We start from the raw sequence: 20,102 nt of genomic DNA on the forward strand, positions 1-20,102 counted from the left end.
AACGCGCTTGGGATGAGGCCGGGCTTTACCATTTAAAAATGGCAGGCTTTTGCACGGTTGTGCTTCCGGAGTACAGAGATTCAAAGAAGGCCGAAGGCTCCGAAAAAAGAGAGTTTTTTCTTCTCTTCTTCCTGTATACCCGGTATGTGTTTCTTTCTCTTCTTCTTTAACTTTTTTCCTTGCGATGTACACTCACAAGAATTTGTAGATCGATCTGGAGCGCATCTAACACTCGAAAGTCATGGGCCGAAGAGAGCTCTCTCTCCCAATCCGAATGCTAGAAGCAGTGTGTCGGACTTTGCTTGTAAGGTATGTTGTGGATCATTTGCTTCTTTCGCTGGAATTTATTGTGTTGCTCCCGGCAGCGTCGTGAATCGTGATTGATTGGTTTCTCGTGATGCTCTTGCCAGGTTTGTTTCGGGGAGTTTTATTTCGTTTCGCCCCCGCCATTGCGCTTGTTTCCATCATCCATGGAATGATTGTCCATAATTGGTTTCGTTAGATTGACTCACACAATGTGGGTGGCCTTTCATTCCTGGGCAAGTTTTGGTGTCGCCATTAAGGTTGATGTTCTTCTAACATCGCTTTATCTGTTCTTCTTCTTTTCTGGCTTTGCTTTGCCTTTCTTTTGCAGGCTCGCGCGCTCGCTCGAGCATAAATCCGGCATGCGGGGGTGGGAATATCCCCGCTTTCCTGCATGATGTGTAACAAACTCACGGCCGTACGAGTTGGGACCACTTTTGTACGGCTGGGCGCGGCACATCCAACGGCTCTGTTTGAATTTGACGACGGTCAGCTGGATATTCCGCCTGGCTTGCGACTTTTAGGGTTTTAGACCGCTGCCCGGCGATGGATGCAGTGGATGGAGCTAGCTGATAGCGCTAGCGCTTCCACGCGGCTAGATCTCTTTCTCAGTTCTTCCTTTTTCTTCTCGTTCTTTCTAACAGGCGAGCGCTTGGAATATTTATTGGAACACGTGAAGTCTCTGGCCAACGATGAAGGAACAATTGTACATCCTGGAATGCCAGACGTAAGTAACTCAGTGATGAGGATCCATGATTCGCTTGACTTCTTTTCTTAGGAGCCGAAGCAATTCACTGCAGTGGCTGCTCGTTCCAAAGACGAAGAAGAGTCGTTTGAAAGAAATCCGATCAATCGGTCATGAAGTAGTGAATGGCAGCTTTGTCAACACTGGGACAAACGAAGAGAAAAGAGGGAGACCGTGCTACTCGGTTGACTTGTGTGGCGTATCTAATTCCCGGAGCTTGCATTTCTGCGAGGGACTTTTACTCCGCTACGATATTCTCAACGTGCGTGCCTCACCTTGTTGAGCTAGTCCATGACGCCAGGTCCAACTGTTTCTAGCTTTCGGGATTTTTTGCGATTTCTTTCGTGTTTATGTTGATGTCTCACTGTCAGGGACGAGAAATCAGAGGCTTCCTACACGACTTAACGATTTTTGTGCTGCGCTGAGGATCACCAGGTTCGCTCTTTACAACATACAACAAGATGCATTGGTTCTGCTTTGACTTCCTTCTTTGGTTTTTGTCTCTTTTCTTGCGATGGACTTCACGACACGGATTGATGTCGAGGTCAGAGCAAAGTATTCTAGTTTTCTAAAAGCTTCTCAGGCTTCTTTGCTTTTCGTTTTCCGTGCTGCGACAATCAGGAGGGAAGACTATGGCAACGGCACTCTCTTTTTTCTATACTCAGATCGTAACATCAACGCTTTTTAAGGTTCTTTGACAGGGATGGAGATGCTTTAGTTTTGACAAGAGCATTTGACTTGCAGCTAGTGTTAATGGTTTGTGTTCACTTGGAAAGCATAGTGACGGCGACCAAACAAGTTTAGTACGATGGCAATGGAATTCCTTGACGTGCCCAGCGCTTCCACTTAAGACCTCGTTTCATGGCAGGGAAGCGATTCTGGCTGATAAATCGTGGTATTTTAATTTGTGGCATTTTTGCAGATATACTGTTTGGCAAGACCAAACGTTTTGCGTCTTTGTCCAAACACTTGAATGTGTAAATGGTGCTGTAGCTAGTACTGATGATGTTGTTGCTGTTGTGTTTGTCCAAACACTTGAGAGTGTATAAATGCTTGTTTCTCGTTCGCACATACATAGCATCTAGATCAAGCTCAGGATAAACCTGTCCATCCCAACATTGGATGATGATCCTCTAATAGTAGCCACCATAGGTGTGTTCCAAGTCATCTATAGCTTGAATGCCTCTCTTTACAACCTCCTTTGTGGAATGTTGCAAGGGAGGAGAGATGCTGCTTGATGTACTTGAAATTACTAACTATCATCATGATTTCTACTTTTTGCAGACTCTCCTGGTTGCATGTGGCAATTGACAAGCTCTGTCATCTCATTGTGCTGAGCCGGCCATGACATTTTGATTTCCCAGGCACCAGCTATTATGGCATTAACAGAATCCTCTTGCTTCATGATCTAGTAGCGATCTATGTTTGTATCCATGTTGATCTTTTGGACTGCTACACGGCATGCCTCACGCTCTTCACAAGGAAGAGTTTCTTCAATCTGCTCAAGAAGAACAGCATAAGGCAAGGCAGATTGATTGACAACAAGCATCAATGGAAAGTTGAAAACCATGGTATCAAAGAAAGATAGTAATCAGAGTTCTTGTTCTTCTCCTCTTTACCATGCTTGCAAAGGAGAGAAGACAGGAGCAAAAAAGCAAAATTCAAGAAATGAACTCACACACTGACGAAGTCTTAAGAATAAAAGTGATTTGTCATACCCCATTGTGCGAATGAGAATTCTTGCTTGAATTGTGGGATATTGCAAATCTAGTCGAGGCTTGCAGCTCGGTATCTAGGAGTGACAAACCTTGATGGGTTCTCAATCCAGTGCATTAGGAACTTTTGAGCACTAGTACTACAGGCTTCTTCCTCTATTTCAGATGCAGATTGTTGATATCATTTTGTAGAACAAGCTAAGCCTTAAGACCTGTTTTCAATCAAATAACATGTTTAAGATTAAAAGGATTAAATATACTTGCTTGCAGCCTCGAAATTTTCAGCTGGCTTGGAACGTTCTGAAGGTCAAAGAATCTCTGCATGAGTAGCACGCTGAACCTGTGACATGCCTCGTGCTACATTATAAATATTCGCAAAATAATGGAATCTAGACGTATTCCCACTTGCTAAGCCAACGAGCGCTGACGTTGCGCAGTGTGTGGCGCTTGCGTGTAATAAAAGAGAATTTTTTCTCCTCCGTAATTTTAAGAGTTGGTGGGATTGTGATAATGCGTTAATGATGTGCTTGGTGGCACCCAATGGATTCTCCAAACAATGGATGGCAAAGAATCACCCAGCGAGAGCCCACCCAGAAATCATCCAAGCTCGAAAACAACTGGATGGAGAAAATTTTTAGGCAACATTGACACTGGTGATTTTATGATTGTGGTGCTGATTAAAATCCAAGCTTCTATCTCAAATCTAGCTGGCAACACAAATCCATTTAAGCAAGCTAGACTTTGGACAAATGCCTCCCATTCTTGTCCGCTTGCATGGTGTGATGTGTGAAGTGTGGTGGACAAGTTTTGGGCGTATGCCGCAAGAATCGAGCCCACGACCGAGCACATTCCAGGGCATATGCGCGAGAATTTTGCGCCAGCTGGCCGCCAGGCTGTCATTTTCTTGCCTTGGTTTTAGGCGTCGTCAAGGATTTAGGGTTTTATGATTTTTTCTGTGCGAGCAGGGGAGGGCGGGGCGATCCTCTCCACCGCCATAGCCAGCAAGGAGATCGATCGGTGATCGGCGCCGCCCTCCCGTCTCGGTAATCCGGGCCGCATTCCCTGCGATCCAACGCGCAGATCTTTTGTTTCTTCGTTTTTTTCTCCCCTTTTTTTCTTTCTTTCTTTGGTTTCGAGCTTCGTTTCTTCGTAGCCTCTATAGAGTTTTCTTCTCTTTCGATCTGCTTTTCTTCTTTTCGATTCTTTTGTATATTTGGTAGCGAGCTTCAAGCTAGGCGAGGGCGATGAGCAGCAGTGTGACGGCAGTGCTCGAGGAGAGGTCGACGAACCATCAGGAAGTAAGCGAAGAAGTAGTAGCGATCCCAGAGGGCGCGGCCACCAAGCCCTTCTCCGCGTTTGGATCATACCGACAGCGTCACGGGGATGTGGAGAACATCAATTTCAAGGCTGGGATGTCGTCAGAGGCGCCGGCGATACTGGGCTCAGTCGCTGGCGGCGGCACGGATCTCGTCCAGGGCGGCGCTCACGGGAGCAAGAGCGCGCCCGTGAACATCCCCAGATCCTCGGGAAGCGGAGGCGGCAGCAAGGATCCGGGGATGCGCCGCAGGGTTCTTCGCCCCAGGAATCGCGAGGTGGAGCTGGACGAGGCCTGGGAGCGCAAGAGGGACCAGCATTTGCTCGAGGAGATGAAGCAGGCGACCGAGAATCGCCAGGCCCGAGCAGTGGGGCGGAGCGTCTCCGACTGTGGCGAGCGCCCGCTGCCACGGCTGGACAGCACTGCTCGCGCCGCGGATAAGACGCGGTTTCGAGCTCGCAGCTTGACCGACGAGGATCTGGACGAGCTGAGAGGAAGCATCGATCTGGGATTTGGGTTTAGCAACCAGGCGGATCCCCGGCTGTGGAACACGCTCCCGGCGCTGGAGCTGTGCTACGCGATCAACCAGCAGTACCAGAACAAGGGCTCTCCCGTTTCGACGGTGGACGACGATGGAACAGGCAGCGATGGGACTGGCAGTCCCATGAATTCTCCCTCCTGGACCGTCTCCAGTCCTGGTAAGTTCTTTCAAGCTCTTTCATGGTTGCTTCCTTTGGTTTCGTATCGCTCATCGAAAGCGTGTTATCCTTTTTTCTTTTTCCGTGTAGGTGATCATCCCCAGCAAGTGAAAACACGAATCAGGCACTGGGCTCAGGCGGTTGCTTGCACGATTCGCCAGAATTACAAGCATGAATCGTCGTGATGGTGGTGGTGGTGGTGGTGGTGGTGGTGGTGATTCAGTATGACAATCAAGACGAAGTAGAAAAAGCAAGAAGAACGAACCAAGAACAAGAAGAACAAGCGAGGTGCTAAGTACTCGAATAAAGATCATCGAGTTTACGAAAACACGAAGGAAGTGGAGGCGGCGCGCGGTCGTGAAAGAGAGATAAGCTTTCTAATCTCTCTCTCTCTCTCACACGCACAAGCAGGGCTTAACTTCTAGCTTATATACATACTTTCAAGACGTGGTTTTAGCTCTCTGACGATTCTTAGAGATTTCCAGCAACGCGCTTCAAGAATTCAACACCTTCAACAACACCCGCAAGCGTGTTGGTGGTGGTGTTGCTCGAGGGGCCACCGAGCTGTGTAAGTTGCCCGCATCATCCAGCTCGTCGTCGTTGTTTATAAGAAAATACTAACTACAAGCCAGCAGAATTCTTCCTCTTGTTTTTTCAATCTGTGTTTTTTTGTTTTTTTTTGTTCCTCGTTTGTGTGGGCCGGGCCTGCAATAGGTGTTGTGTAGTGTAGCGGAGCTGCACAGGCTTTGGTTTTGTTTTCTTTCTCGCGTTCTAACATGTTTCTCGGCGCTGGTTTAGCTTTGGGAAGCTTTTCCTCTCTTGTCTGAGCGGCTTTCGAGGTATTCGGCTTTGTTTTCTTTGCTTTCTGCCGCTCCTGTTTGTGGGAGACTAACATCGCAGCTGCTTTGTCCTGCAGATCTTTGACTTGGCCCGCACACGCGAGAAAAGGCATCCGAGCGAGAAGCACTGACACGCGATGGGGAAAGGTGTTGAGCAACAGGGTCTTGACACACATAATCGCTGTGAGTGCTTGGATCAGAAGCTCTAGCTAGCGACAGGAGGAGTGGGGCTCTCGCTCGATCAGGACGAACTCAATCAGGAAGAACAAAGCGAGAACAAAGGAAAGAAGTATAAAGAAGTGATCTGCAAACCGGCTGTGGAAACGTGGATCCAAGCCAAAAAATCTGCTGCTTGCCTTTGGTTGGCTGGCTGGTTTGGTTCGTTTGGTGGCGAGCGTATTGAAGAATTGGAAGGCGGATTTTAATGGGTTGGGTCACTGTTTGGTGGAGGTCTCTCCAAAAGAAATTCATTCTCGTTTTTATGTTTGGTTTCGCCCCCGGTCTTTTTCTTCTTTATTGAAAGCCAGGATTCGCTCGCGAAGATTTGGGAAGAATCATATGATTTTGAGCCGTTTGACCGTTGACCGCACGAGCCCTAGTTTTTATGAAGAGAAATTTACCGCCAAATTCTCTGTTGTAGGGTTTTTCTTCTTTCCTAGGGTTCTTGCTTGCGATGGACCAATCATCCAATCCCGCTGTTGGAGTCGTAGAAGGAGAGGAGGATCGGGCTCACTGGATCTCCGAGTGGCTGTGGCCATGGTGGTGGTGGTGATGGTGGTGTTGGAGTGCCGCCATGGCGGGGACGGGCTTGACGTCTATGTCAACAGAAGAGGTGAGCTGCCGCAGGTGAGCCGGATTGTTGCCACTGGAGTGGATTGGATTGTTTTTGATGAGTGCCAGCAGCTGGTGCTGGGTGCCTGGGTGATTGAAGGCTGCAGAGCTTGGGTTCAGGCCCAGCCTTCCCAGTTTGCTCAGATCTCACCAGTATGAATTGCTGCTGCTTGGGGCTGGAGTTCATTTATAAGCTCTAGGTTTGACCCTGTTAAGTGGTGGTGGTGGTGGTGGTGTGAAAGTTTGCAAAGGTTGAAACTGAGTGGTGGTGCTATTGCTCCACCATAGCTAAGGAGCTGTAGGAGGTGACTGGAGAGGTTTGCTGGTGAGCATTGCTGCCTATCCTGGCTGATGATAGCAAGAGGCTCAGGCCTTGTAGGTACTGCTGGTGCACAGATTCTTGCATGCAATTTGCAATGTTCTTGGGTTAGTCATAGATGAAAGTTGAATTCTTGAAGCTTGAAGTGATAAAGTATAAGCCACCTTATATGGACACTTTGGGAGGTCCACTACCAGCTCATCAAATTTTGTCATGTTCACCAATAGCACTCTTTTCCTACTATAGAAGTATAAATGTTAAACCTTTAGGATTGCAATCCACTTGGTGACAAAAGCTGTGGTGAATGGCTAGAAGACCGATGATGTCCAAGATGATATGCTACCAATGACTTTGAATTGACTACCACAGCATCCATAATGACAAAATAAGGACTGTCAATTGTTATTAGTATAGGTGTGCACTACAACCACAAATAGTGCATAGCAAAATGAAAATGAGTTAAAGGAATCTAAAGAAAAAAAAGCAAGAGTGCATAGGGTCATGCTATACCTATGGCCCAGATGGTAGCCCATCTTGAGGATTAGCCTGGATATATTTGGATGTTGAAGTTCCACTAGATGATAATGTCGATCTTTAGAAGTAATTATGGAATGCTGATGGGGAATTATAAGCTTGCTAGTGTGGTAGCATTGTTAATTCATCCTATGCAAAAAAACACATGGAAAAAAAATAAGTACCAATGAAAAACTTATCGAGCTAGAGCACTTATTGCTTCAGGAGGTAGATAGCTAGGTAGTGGCATTTGTACTAATAGATGGAGTTGTGGTAGTTGTAGCGGCTAGTGGAGTAGCGGTAGGTGCAAATGGGCTGGTACCAATGGCACTATATAAGCTTGCATAAGCATATCCTGTGATTGGTGTTGGTGGCAACATTGCAAATTGGACAACACCATGGGCCTGAGGCGTGTGGACGTGCTCATTTTGGATGCTTAGGCTGTTACTTTCCAAAGAAGGCAAGGAGAAAGAAACATGCAAGGGGTTTTGCATGTGTTGCAACATATGCAATGTTAAACAACACTCTGCTTTCTCAAATGCAACTAAGAGTTATGGGTGGGATGTTGTTGGAGTTGATGTCCATGTTTTGGAGCCTAGCAAATTGAGTGGTTGGTGCGTGTCCTATGGGACTGTTAGCTGTATTGACTATAAAACATCAAGTGGTTGGGTTGTTTCCTATATAGTGTCTACTACTGTTAAGCCTGAAAATCATAAAGGATTAGTTATGTAAACTTAATAAAGCAGAAACTACCCACTGTTGCAACAATGGTGCTCTTGTTTAGGTAGTGGTCCTATGATTAGGGAAGTGTGCGCTAGAAGCCTTACCTTTGGTTAGATCAATATAACATTGAGTGTAAACCCTAATCCCAAACATGGCAACCCTAAAATTTAGAAAAGTCATTTGAATTTGAAATTTACACTAAAGAACACTCTAATAGTTTTCTCCAAGTATGGCTAAATATAATTTTTCTAAAGCTCATTGCTTTGCTAGTGTTGTTGTAGGTAAGGCACTCTCAATGTAAAATGGTAGATCTACACTTGCAACATCAACCATTGCACATTTTATTGTTAGATCTAAATGAAGTAGATACTACTTATCCAAATTGAGTCCCTCCTGATGCATCAAGAAAGCCTAGTTATAAACAGTACTAAAAGTTTCTAAGGTAGCTAAGTAGACGGGAATAGATTAAAATAAATTATTCTATTCTTGCTCTAAAGATTACCTCTAGTAAAGCTGTATCTTCGACATTGGAAAGAAATGGTTTAGGTATGTTTTCAATATCTTTTCTACCAATAGCTAGCATAATTCTATAGAAGCACAATTTAGGAAGAATTTTGTAACATTACCAATATTATTACCCAAGCTTTCATTCTATCGGTTGAAATAAGTTTGCAAGAACATAATGTAGCACACATGGTTTTTACTCTTTATTCTATGGTGATTTACCATGAAGCAATATCTAAACCCTTTATATGCCATGTGTCACATGCCATGTGTCCATAGAACAGTGGTGTGAAACCCAAGGTTTAGAGCCTTGGGCTATTAAACGAAGGAACGATGCTAAACCCTTAAGCATGGAGCCAAGGAGTGATGGAATCGGACCATGGAGCAACTCTTGAGCATATAACCCAAAGGGCGCAGGGACAGGAGCCTGGAGCGACTTGGAACAGTCTTAGAGCAACCAACATCCCAATGCTAGGACTAATATGCAAAACAGAGCCAAACAAAGTCTAGCACTATTTTAGCATACTGGTGGCCTAACGTGAAGATATGGGTACTCCACCAGCTAGCATGGAATGGAACTTAGGCTTAAACCCAAGCTAGACACAAAACAAAGACAAACACACAAGTGAGAGCTAAATTATGCCTCAAGTTCGTCAACCATGCCCGACCTACCCACTATCCCTACTATACATTTGGAACCCCTCACATCCCCCCCCCCCCTTTTAGGAACACACGCTTTGGGCTTTCACCCTAAGCCTCCCTTAGTATCAAGAGTTAGTCTTTGGGAGAAGCTTAAAACTTATTAAATATGGAATATCCATTCTCAAGAGGAGCAACTAAATGCAATGGAGAGGGGCATTGATTTTGCTTTTGAACCTGAATAAAATTTTATAATGTTGTGGAAGAATAAACTTAAAGAAATCTAGATTTAGTGGTATTTTCAATTTCAAATCGAATCGCCATGGTAATATTGTTTACTGATCAAATTAATGATCAAATCAACACAATTAAAATAACATAAAAACAACAATACTTTCCCTAGATTGCGAATTTGGACATGGGACGAACACCATTGTGTTCCGAATAATCTTTACATTCTGTAGATATGCCAAATGAGCAAATCTGGACACTTTCCATAAATAGCATTTGGGATCGAAATGAGATTAACACAAAGGGCATGATAGTGAGGGTGTTTGGCAGACACAGTAAGCTATCATCTAGTGATATTGAGGGACTAATTTTAATACACGAGGGTTTTTCTCACTAGCAAGTGCAAGATAAAACGAGACGGAAACTCTTTACTGGGCTAAGTATGCTTAGTTAATAACACGTAGGAATTCTTTAATGGCTATTTTATCCCCATTTATCCCCTAAGGTTCCAAGAATCCATGGTGACAGTATATCCAAATCTCATCCCATGATCACATGCGCTACACATAAGATGGCCTAAAGTAATCACAACATCGATATGGACAGACCTCATAGAGATTCTAGGGTGCAACATAGTGCAAAATATCCTTCTTGAGGTATGGAGCAAAGACATAAAATAGACTCTACTTGTGCCATGGATTAAATTCCTATGTCTTCCATAGCCTTGAAAAGATGTTTATAAAACCATACCACACGCTCAAAAAGCTCTCTCCACAAATGCTCTATGCATTGTAAAATGAAATGAATTTAGCCTTTATTTGGACAAAACTCTAACATTGTGAGTACCTAATTACGTGTTAATATCCCATATATGAAGATCCTAGCTGCTAGACCCCAATAGTGGACCATATCCCTCTTGATCTCATTGTGCTCTAGAGCATTGTTGCTCCAAATGCACTTGAACCTTCTAAATCGATGAACAGCCTACACATATGTATTGAATATTGCATAGGATTCTTTAAAGGTAGCCAACTCGCAAGCTACAATATAATAAGTTGCCCTGCAAATAATGATATGTGCATAGAAACCATAGATTTTAAATTTACAATATGCTACAATAAATATGTTATCACATGTGATCACAAAAAGGTAAAAATGAAAGAATACTTATAATCTATATAGCAAAGTGCATATGCCTCTTTGTTCTTGTAAATCTATCATTAAATCCTTGTTAAGTACCTCTATTGCAGCCTTGTTGTATTATGAGTGACTAAAGCCTCACGAATTTGGTGTCAACTAAACTAATATCCTTCGGTCCAACAATTAGATTGAGAATTGATAATACCCTAATTTGTGCCACGTTGGTTCATGGCATTGTTAGTCCGGACATGATGAAGTACCTTTTTAGGTGGTACCTTATAGTATACACCTCTCCAATTTAGATCAACAAGCCATATATATTTGTATAGTGTTGGCTTAGAAATTCTAATATAGCATATAAAGTAAGCAGTAATTTTAGTCTCAAGGATCTTCAGGTGCATCCAAGTGCCAAATACGGCCGGACTACCAAATCCTCTAATCGCAAAAAATGATGAAAGCATGTAAATAAATTAAATCTAAAAGGCTGAAAACTAACCAAACCTTTGGGGTTGCTATCCACACCTAAAACCACAATTCAAGTCACTAAAATTGGATGGAAAGCCATCCTCCTCCTCTTCCTCCACATTTTCCAATAAACCTAAAAGGAAAGGTTTCAGTGATACAAATTTGAAGCAAACCTGTATACTTGTAGTGAATCAAAGCCTTTCCAACATTTCCCACAAAAACATTTAAAATCAATCACACTAGATGTGGAAGGTAACTTGGTTTGCTGCCAAGAAACATGAATAACAAGGCATTAAGGCAAGGCACTAAAGCAAAGAAGTGTCTCCTAAGACATGATGAATCTTTAGGTTATGACATCTATTCACAAAGGTATGTATAACACAATGCTCATATTATAGGGACATCATTCACCATTGGGCTAGCATCCATGGGATTGACATTTAATGCTAATCCAATAGATAAATGCCATGTGGACACCCTGAAATAGACTGCTGTATTTTCTACTTTTTAGGAATTGTATGCCATAGTAGCAGAGCTGCACATGCTTTTGTTTTGTTTTCTTTCTCGTGTTCTAACATGTTTCTTGGTGCTGGTTTAGCTTTGGGAAGCTTTCCTCTCTTGTCTGCACAGCTTTCGAGGTATTCGGCTTTGTTTTCTTTGCTTTCTGCTGCTCCTGTTTGTGGGAGACTAACATCGTAGCTGCTTTGTCCTGCAGATCTTTGACTTGGCCTGGACACGCAAGAAAAGGGATCCGAGCGAGAAGCACTGACACGCGATGGGGAAAGGGTCTTGACACACATAATCGCCGTGAGTGTTTGGATCAAAAGCTCTAGCTAGCGACAGGAGGAGTGGCTCTCACTCGATCAGGACGAACTCAATCAGGAAAGAAGAAAGGAAAGAAGTATAGAGAAGTGATCTGCAAACCGGCTGTGGAAACGTGGATCAAAGCTTTGGTTGGCTGGCTGGTTTGGTGGCGAGCGTATTGAAGAATTGGAAGGCGAGAGTGGGATTTTAATGGGTTGGGTCACTGTTTGGTGGAGGCCTTTTCCAAAAGAAATTCATTCTCGTTTTATGGCTTTGGTTTCGCCCCCATTCTTTTTCTTCTTTATTGAACGCTCGCGAAGATCTGGGAAGAATGAAAATTTTCATAGCGTGAAGAGCTTTTGTTTATGATTTTGAGCCGTTTGACCGTTTACCGTACGAGTCTTTTGAAGAGAAATTTACCGCCAAATTCTCTGTTTTAGGGTTTTTTTTTCTTTCCTAGGGTTCTTGCTTGCGATGGATCAATCATCCAATCCCGCTGCTGGAGTCGTAGAAGGAGGAGCCGAAGGAGGAGGATCGGGCTCGCTGGATCTCCGAGTGGCCGTGGCCGCGGTGATGGTGGTGATGGTGGAGCGCCGCCGCGGCGAGGACGGGCTTGACGTCTGCGTCGACAGAAGAGGTGAGCTGCTGCGGGTGAGCCGGATTGTTGCCGCTGGAGTGGATTGGATTGTTTTCGATGAGCGCCAGCAGCTGGTGCTGGGTGCCTGGGTGATTCAAGGCCGCGGAGCTTTGCATGCTTTGGTTCAAGCCCAGCCTTCCCAGTTGGTGCTCGGATCTCGCCAGTACGAATTGCTGCTGCTGCGGGCTGGAGTTCATTTGTAAGCTCGAGGTCTGATCGATGCTTTCCCTGCTAGGTGGTGGTGGCGGTGGCGGCGGCGTGAAAGTTTGCAAAGGTCGAGCCAGCCATGGAACCGAGTGGTGGTGCTGTTGCTCCACCATAGCTGAGGAGCTGTAGGAGGCGACCGGAGAGGTTTGCTGGTGAGCACTGCTGCCTATCCCGGCTGACGATAGCGACAGGCTCGGGCCTTGCAGGTACTGCTGGTACACGGATTCTTGCGTCCCTGGAGATTGCCGGGTACTCTGTGCGGAAGATGGTGTCCGTGAAACCACCGAAAGTACGAGTGCTTGTACGTCGGAGCTGGGAAGCGGTGTTGCTGCTTGCTGCCCGGCTTGGGCCGAGCGCATTAACGAGCTCCTGCTGCTCGCTGCCGCGAGTTTCTCGTCCATTGTCCCGAAGCTGGGGGACTGCTGCTGCTGGTGGCCTTGCAGCCTGTTTGCTCCTCCTGAGCTGAGACTATCCCTGTCCGTGAGAGATGCTGTTGGGGAGTTACTTTTGTGGTGGAGCAGCATTGTTGGCTTGTGGTCGCCTTCGATTACTACACAGGCACAAGCACTGGTACGTTAGCTATGTTTTCTTTTTCATTCTTTCATTTCTCTCTGTTTTTTAATTCCAGTTATTTGAAAGAGTATAGTATTCTTCGACTTACTTGTGCGTATGTTTGTAGATTGTTCCTCGGATTTAAATGGCTCCGAGGATATGGTGGCTACGGCACTGTGCTGCGGCTTTCGCCGCCGACGGTTATGGTCGGCGAGTCGCTTTCTACAGCTTCTTTTCGTGTCGTCAAACTCTGATAAGGGGTGGAACCTGACGAGACAACGAACCAGTAGCAACGTAAGCATGTAGAACCTTTGGGTTTAAGAAATTCTCTCGCCTTTCCGTTTATGTTGCTACTGGTTTATGTTCCCTCTCTTTTTTTTTTTCTTGTCTGCACAACTAAAGCTTCTCTTTTCATAAATGCAGATTCTAGCTACAGGCAAAGATCACACGGAGAACATCACAGGGTGAAGATTGTCGATGCAACAAGGAGAGCTGAAGAAGCAACGGTGAGAGAGATACGTACCTGCTGCATTGCTGGCAAAACCGTTGAGTCTGTGCATTGGCAATTACGTTGGGTGCTTTCGAGTGTATCTCGCAGACTTTGTGCCGCCGGTGGTAATGCTTGGCTTTGCTCAAGTCCGCTGCACATCCTTGCACTTGGCACATAGGCGCATGAGTCCCTAGAGCGTTCATGCGGCTCCTTTTCCCCAGTCTAGCCGAGTCCTCGGCCGAGAAGTACGTCCGTCCTCCCAGATTGAGTCCTATCCTAGCGTGTGGCTCCAGCGAGTACATGTCTTCCCTCTTGACAAAGTCGAGCATGTTTTTGTGTTCCGCTGACTCCAGCATTTGCATTCCCAAGAATCTCCTCCGCTGGTCGTAGGACCGGAGCTCCGCATTGAGGTCGCTCGGCGGACAGGCTGATCCGTGAGCGTAAAATCCCGTTGCCTGTTGCTGTTGCTGCAAGTTTTGTGCTGCTTGGTGATGGTGGTGACTTTGGCTTTGCTGATGGTATCCGTCGCTCAATCCCCCGGCGTAGCTTCTCAGGCCCGGGCCAGCGCTGTAGCTCGCAGCAATGGACAAGCCAGGGTGGTGGTGGTGTGCGAGAGCAGTGGCCGAGTAATTGGCAGCGACATTGTACTGCCTGGCGTTGCAAAGAGCTGTGGCTGTCGGGAGTGCTAAAAGTTGAGGCTTGCGCTCTCCATCTCCAGCTCCTCCGACGAGCTCCGCTGTAGCTGCTCCTCCTCCCGGATGATTTTGGTGGTGGACGAGTAGCATCTGGCTTTCCCAGTCCCACTCGGGACGAGCTGCTGCTGCTCCCCCTTGGTGGTGATAAGTCGCACCGCTGTGAGGCGTGGCCGCGTGATCCCAGTTATCTGTTACCCAGCTGGGATCCCCGTGTTGCCCCGAAGGATTTGGAGATGGATTCATCCCATCAGTCGCTGCAAGCAGGCTTGTCGCCAGGACTATCGAGTGAGTACTTGATATGCTGCTACTTCTATACTAAATACTTCTGCTTGTTACAGCAGACAGTCCTGTCGGGGAAGAGAATTGGAAAAATCCCAAAGGTGAGGGAGTCTCGGCCGCTGTAAAGCTGTGCACTTACTTCGAATGTGAGCTCGGGCCTTCGCTTTTGGTGCTCCCTTGCGGCGGCGGTGGCGGCGGCCGTTACCAAGAACACTAGTTGCAAGTAAGTTGCCGGTAGTATGATACTTTGGTCCTCTCTTCCTCCTGCCCGGGAGAGAGACGCGCTCTTCTCATTCATCGCTTTTGGCCCTTACAGCTGGAAGGAGCCGTCCAATACATGGACTGGCCGGGACAAAGATCAAGCAAGCAAGAACAGCTAGACTTCACACACACACGAGAACGAAGTAGGCCCTGAGGCTCAGGATGATACAATAGATATGGCTTCCAAAGCATCGTACAAGCAGGAGCAGCAGTAAAAAGAAGGAGTACGATACTCGAACGCGAGCAGTAGTAGCAGTAGCAGGAGGAGGAGCAGCTGTAGCAGCGGCAGTCGCAGCGCAGCAGGAGAGAAAACGATGATGATGAGGATGATGATGATGATGATGATATCAAGGCCCAAAGAAGAAGTTTCTGCTACTCGAGCTCCCGCAAAGCGTTACTCACCTCCACCAAGCAGCACCGGGCCAGGACTACACTCATTTTTTCTCCTCAACAAGAAGAGAGAAGCAGCACAGCAAGCAACGCCGAGCAAAGCAATGCAAAAGGAGGAGCGGCCGAAAAGAAAAGAAGGAAAAAGGAGTGCTCTTCGCAACGGGAGAAGAAGTAAGTTCTTCGTCTGTTTTTCTCGCCTCTTCTTGACTGTGGATCATTCAGGAGCAGGGCTCGCGCTCCTCACATTTTGTCACTCGAGAGCCACCAGCTTATTCGTCGAGAACGAAAGAGCAAACAAGAAGAAGGCGCGGGAAAGAGCAAAGCAGCCATGGCCAGGAAAAAATGGGAGGAGGCGTCCGAGGAAGAGAAAGAAAAAAGCACGGAGGGGGAGCGGTGCCGCTACTGCGCCGCGGGGGCCCCAACGGCGGCGCCGCCTGTATGCATGTGTGCATGGCAGGGAGCAGTAAATGCACCGGTACGGAGTGAAAAGACGGCAGTACGACCGAGGGTACGGCGCTCCAGGGGGATGTTATTTTGGGGCACGCAAGTGACGTAAGCTGGGTCTGGGAATGTAAGTGGCTAGGCTGCTTGCTCAAAGCTTTGGCTTGCATTTTTCTTCGATTTGTTTTTCTTGTTCTTGCTTGATATTTTGTCTTGCCTGTTTTTCTGTTGTCTCAGTGACTAGTAGACTACTACTACTGACTGTAAGTGTTTTATGTGTTTTGAGGTTGAGCTGGGCTGCTGTGGACTGGAGTGGAGCATTTTGATTGGAAGAGGACTGGTGCTACTTTCAATCCATTCAAGTCTAGTCTGGTCAGTTGTGTGTTCTTATTTTGCCTGTGTCACTGCTGTGGGCCTGGCCACTGTTCTGCTGCTTCTGCTGCTACTGATTTCTGGCTTGGCTGGCTGGCGGGCTACTTTTGTGTGTGAGAGTGATCATTTAGTTTTGGGAAACCTGGAGAAGTTGACGGTTTATGTGTTGCTTACTAAACAGGTGTTCCGGCTTACAGCAGGGATTAATGCGGGACGACGTTTCATGGAATGTACAGAAAGAGATTTGCGTGGGAGAATGAGGAGGGAGTTTTTGCCTGGGGGAGGAGAGAAAGGCGGGAGGAGACGAGCGAGGTATGTAATCCATTATTACTGATCGTTTGTTCCTCCTGAGAAGTGGAGGAACGGAGCTCCGTTTGTCTCATTTAATTCTCGGCCTATGTTTTACTTTCCTTTTCCACAGGGTTCCAGTGTCCTCGCATTCAAATGTTTGTAAGGAAACGAAAGCAAGCAAGCTCAAGGAGCACACGATGTCTACAGTCTGTCATTTTTCCATCAGATACGACCATCATGCCGCTTCCCTGAAGGTTTAGATCTCCGCATCGTTGCTCTTATTTTACTCTTGTCATCGCTTTTATAGCCAGGAAATTTCGCTTTCTTAGCTAAATTGGCCACTTATTGTCAGGGCCGGGACCGGGATCACTTTCAAACGGATACGTCATCACATACCAAGATCTCAGACGAGTTAAGAACAGATTGATTGATCCATCTTGGCTTAACTTCGTTTTCCTCTTTTCCTTTCAGCGCAATCGACGTCTTGTCTCGTCAAAAACTTTAAGCAGTAGTTTGAGGTGAACTCATCATTGTTTGTCGTCTCGCACCAGATCCATCTTTCACAGCAATCCCCTCGGCCACCTCACACCGCATCCCCCGTAAGTGATTGGAATTTCCCACCAGCTGTGTGCATATAATGGCACGAATTTTTTCCTTCAGGGGGTCCATGCCACACCAAAGCGCTGTCCTGTTCCATCTTTGTTTCTGCCGGTGCTGCTTCTCGAAACACAAAGCTAAGTAACCGACGGTGATCTTGTTACGCTAAAAAGCAATAATTGGCCACAGGACGTCGGCTGGCTGTGGATGTTTCTCGGTACTCTCTAGTATCCATCGTGCTGCACTTGGGGGGAGACATACGTATACAGCAACGTATAGTGTAAGTGCGTCCTTTAATCTCTTCTACCCCCAATGACTAGGAGAAATGACTAATGCCCCGAGATAATGTTTGTTTGTTTCGCAGTTGCCGTGGAAGTCCTCGTTGATTGATTGAGTCCCTCGCTCACGACGGAACGGGAAAGTCCCATTCAAGGAAAGCGACTGTAAAGACATGTGGGTACTCCTGCGGACCTCCACTTTATGCTGCTTCTTTTCCCAGTCGGGAAGGCGAGCGTGTTTCTTTGTTTTCTCAAGTCCGTGCAAATATATTCTCTAGAATCTCACGCTTCCTTTTCCTGTGCAGCCCCTCTAGAGCTATCCTAGAAAGCGAGAAGAAGCGAGAAGAAGCGAGACCTTTGCTTCGTGGAGCAAGCAATGGGCGATGGGTGGATAGAGACATCGATCCAATCAATATCGCGAGAAGGAATGGCGCATCTCTTCTTGTTCTTCTTCCACAGGAGGAAAAGAGGGGACGTAGCAAGAAAAAGGAAGAAAAGCGGGAGACAGGGTGGTGATTGCGATCATCCGATATGAAATCGTCCTGTGGGACAAAGAGGCAGCGCAAGGGGAGGTTCCCAAACATGGACAATTTTTGTCGTTCCAGCGCACGACCGATGCTGCGCATTATTTCGCGGCCACCAACAACACATATAACTAGATATGCTTCAAAGAACTCAGCAAGGCAAGGAGCCCCCCGCGGGGAGGAAAGGAATAGCAAGGACTTGTTACTCGCAGTACGGGGGAGGGTACGGACGTGGATCCTGGGGGGATAATTGGGGAGCTTTAAAAGATTGGAAAGAGCGCAGCACTAGTGTCACACCGGCATATCAGTGTTGGGTAGTGGGAAATCTTGGACGCGGAATTAGGTCACGTGCTCGATCGCGGCCGTTGGCAGTCGGCGGCGGAGATCGGCCCACTTGGTGGCCTGCCCGCCGTCGGTGCTGGGGGGCCATCCGACGGGCGTGGTCGAACTACTTTTCTGTCGTGGACTGCGAGAAAAATGTAGGGTTTGCGACGAAGGAAGCGACAGAGGGGAGGGAGAAAGATCGATGCGGCCGCGGCGGGGAGGGCGGGGAATGCGTAGCTGAAAGCTCCCATCGGATCGCTCTTCTTGCGGGGAATTCGGGTATGTTTTGGCGTTGCGCTCGCTCTCTCAGGCAAGAAATCTCGGTGTCTAGGGTCTTTGTCGCCAGGAATTGGCTCCATGCACGTAGATCTCGCGGGCAAGCACGGCATGGAGTTGGCGATCCGGCAGCAGCAGCGCGGCAGCCGCGATCAGTGAGAATTTCCCCTCCGGGAGGGGGGCCGGGAGAGCGTTTTCTCTTTGATCAATGGACGCTAGCCATCCCGCAGTGTATCCTGTAGGAGTGCCTCCAACAGCCGTCGATCCACCTCCACGAGTGCGCATGAAGGACTACGAGGGAATGCCCAGTACTTTGGGTGGCCTTGTGCTGCGATCTGGCCAGTTTGCTTGCGCAGTCACGGCCTTGAGCATCATGATCTCCATTCCAGATTTCTCGTCGGTCACAGCCTTCTGGTGAGAGAAAGCTCTTTAAGTTTTTGTTTTATGCCTTCCTTGTTCTAAGTGCTGGTCTTTTCTTCCTTTTTGGTTGACAGCTATCTAGTCGCAGCAATGGCATTGCAATTGTTGTGGAGCGTGAGCCTCGCAGTCGTGGACGGATACGCTCTACTTTTGAGAAGAACTCTCCACAATCCAGTGCTTTTGAGCCTTCTTGTTATTGGAGACTGGGTAAGCAAATGGAAAATTAGAATCTTTTCATGAGATTGCTTTTTGCGACGATTTGGCAGGTCACCTCCACCCTCAGTCTCGCAGCTGCGTGCTCCTCGGCCGGTATCACTGTTTTGATCGACAGCGATCTTGCACAGTGCGCTCACAATCACTGTGGAAGGTATGAAGCAGCGGTGGCCATGGCATTTTTGACTTGGTTCTTGGTCTCGCTCTCGTTCTTCTTTTCGTTTTGGTTGCTCGCAACAAGGTAGAGACAAACGCAAAAAAAGGACTAAAAAAGAGAGAGTGAGAGAGAGAGAGAGAGAGAGAGAACTCAAAGTTGGCACTCGATGTAAAGACCAGACCACAAAGTGTAAATTGGCTTTTTGTCAAGTAGAAAAGATTATCCTAACGAAACTTTGAGAACACATTAGCTTGCCGTCTTGTTTGTCCGGAGGACTTCTGCATACAAGAACGAGCTGGTTTTTCCATCGATCATGAGCTCAAGACGCCAATGCTCTCGTCTTTGAGCTATGGAACCTACACGTCTCAACTGTAAGTTCTTATAAAAATGACTCAAATGGTTTTGTCTACCCTGTAGCCCAAAAAGGTAAATATATCTTCTAATCAGTAAAGGATTAATATTTTACTATATTATATTCCTATTTTAAAAATAAATAGCTAGTAAGTTATAATATAAAAATAAAAAATTAATCAACAATTGAAATTTTTTATTTTAGAGTAGGTTAAGATTTATATAATTCTTTGTCTTTCTTTGCACCAATAATTCTTTGCAACAAATCTTAGGGTCTGACTAAACTAAATCATAAAGAATATATTATTATATTACCATTGATTTCATAACTTTGTATTCTTGGGATACTTTATCATTGCCTAAAACGATGAAGTTAATAAATCTGTGATAATATAGTAGATCACATGATGTTTTCAAAAAATAATGGAGTTATATAATTATCAATTTGAATGGATGACCATATCTCAATTAGCTGTTCTTCTATTAGTATTCAAATACACTGATGTGTTTCTTTTTTATTTAATTTCAGTTCATAATACAATTTTGTTTTTTATTCTTTTATT

General features: G+C 46.3%; 3 protein-coding genes and 3 long non-coding RNA genes across 7 annotated transcripts; 5 read left to right on the plus strand and 1 right to left on the minus strand.

Moving 5' to 3' along the window:
• The first annotated feature begins 415 nt into the window (after positions 1–415).
• LOC112346536 lies at positions 416–668 on the plus strand. The gene is made up of 2 exons (XR_002992471.1): positions 416–563; positions 635–668. It is a non-coding gene; the product is annotated as an uncharacterized LOC112346536 (long non-coding RNA).
• Positions 669–3,690: 3,022 nt separating this feature from the next.
• Positions 3,691–5,434, plus strand: LOC9632734. Its single transcript, XM_002960518.2, has 2 exons — positions 3,691–4,776; positions 4,867–5,434. The coding sequence occupies exons 1-2, from the start codon at positions 4,008–4,010 to the stop codon at positions 4,959–4,961; spliced, it is 864 nt and encodes a 287-aa protein (XP_002960564.1). The 5' UTR covers positions 3,691–4,007; the 3' UTR covers positions 4,962–5,434.
• A 6,688-nt stretch (positions 5,435–12,122) lies between these two features.
• Positions 12,123–14,856, minus strand: LOC9632735 (squamosa promoter-binding-like protein 15). The gene is made up of 4 exons (XM_002961180.2): positions 14,784–14,856; positions 13,704–14,712; positions 13,290–13,447; positions 12,123–13,178 (listed from the first exon to the last, which is right to left on the minus strand). The coding sequence occupies exons 2-4, from the start codon at positions 14,606–14,608 to the stop codon at positions 12,268–12,270; spliced, it is 1,974 nt and encodes a 657-aa protein (XP_002961226.2). The 5' UTR covers positions 14,609–14,712; positions 14,784–14,856; the 3' UTR covers positions 12,123–12,267.
• Positions 13,109–13,771, plus strand: LOC112346723. The gene is made up of 3 exons (XR_002992560.1): positions 13,109–13,198; positions 13,308–13,474; positions 13,604–13,771. It is a non-coding gene; the product is annotated as an uncharacterized LOC112346723 (long non-coding RNA).
• A 1,340-nt stretch (positions 14,857–16,196) lies between the features above and the next one.
• LOC9642665 lies at positions 16,197–17,557 on the plus strand. Of its 2 annotated transcripts, none has more exons than XR_002992556.1 (6): positions 16,197–16,420; positions 16,530–16,653; positions 16,752–16,810; positions 16,871–16,998; positions 17,060–17,280; positions 17,361–17,557. It is a non-coding gene; the product is annotated as an uncharacterized LOC9642665 (long non-coding RNA). The 2 variants fall into 2 exon arrangements; XR_002992555.1 differs by having other exon boundaries at positions 17,060–17,276.
• A 705-nt stretch (positions 17,558–18,262) lies between these two features.
• Positions 18,263–19,443, plus strand: LOC9632736 (CASP-like protein 5A1). Its single transcript, XM_024677820.1, has 4 exons — positions 18,263–18,401; positions 18,454–18,812; positions 18,893–19,025; positions 19,085–19,443. The coding sequence occupies exons 2-4, from the start codon at positions 18,607–18,609 to the stop codon at positions 19,274–19,276; spliced, it is 531 nt and encodes a 176-aa protein (XP_024533588.1). The 5' UTR covers positions 18,263–18,401; positions 18,454–18,606; the 3' UTR covers positions 19,277–19,443.
• Positions 19,444–20,102: the final 659 nt, after the last annotated feature.

Source organism: Selaginella moellendorffii, unplaced genomic scaffold (assembly GCF_000143415.4).
Source record: "Selaginella moellendorffii unplaced genomic scaffold, v1.0 SELMOscaffold_0, whole genome shotgun sequence".
In the NCBI taxonomy this organism is placed as follows: Eukaryota; Viridiplantae; Streptophyta; class Lycopodiopsida; order Selaginellales; family Selaginellaceae; genus Selaginella; species Selaginella moellendorffii.

What these genes read in the sequence shown, in the direction of transcription:
- LOC9632735 (XM_002961180.2), bottom strand. Translation starts at nt 14,608, where the DNA reads ATGAATCCATCTCCAAATCCTTCGGGGCAACACGGGGATCCCAGCTGG. An exon ending in TTTTGCCAGCAATGCAGCAG is followed by an intron (nt 13,448 to 13,703) that starts GTACGTATCTCT and finishes TTGTCTCGTCAG; the next exon opens with GTTCCACCCCTTATCAGAGT. An exon ending in ATCTACAAACATACGCACAA is followed by an intron (nt 13,179 to 13,289) that starts GTAAGTCGAAGA and finishes GTGCCTGTGTAG; the next exon opens with TAATCGAAGGCGACCACAAG.
- LOC9632736 (XM_024677820.1), top strand. Translation starts at nt 18,607, where the DNA reads ATGGACGCTAGCCATCCCGCAGTGTATCCTGTAGGAGTGCCTCCAACA. An exon ending in TCGTCGGTCACAGCCTTCTG is followed by an intron (nt 18,813 to 18,892) that starts GTGAGAGAAAGC and finishes TTTGGTTGACAG; the next exon opens with CTATCTAGTCGCAGCAATGG. An exon ending in TTCTTGTTATTGGAGACTGG is followed by an intron (nt 19,026 to 19,084) that starts GTAAGCAAATGG and finishes ACGATTTGGCAG; the next exon opens with GTCACCTCCACCCTCAGTCT.
- LOC9632734 (XM_002960518.2), top strand. Translation starts at nt 4,008, where the DNA reads ATGAGCAGCAGTGTGACGGCAGTGCTCGAGGAGAGGTCGACGAACCAT. An exon ending in CTGGACCGTCTCCAGTCCTG is followed by an intron (nt 4,777 to 4,866) that starts GTAAGTTCTTTC and finishes TTTTCCGTGTAG; the next exon opens with GTGATCATCCCCAGCAAGTG.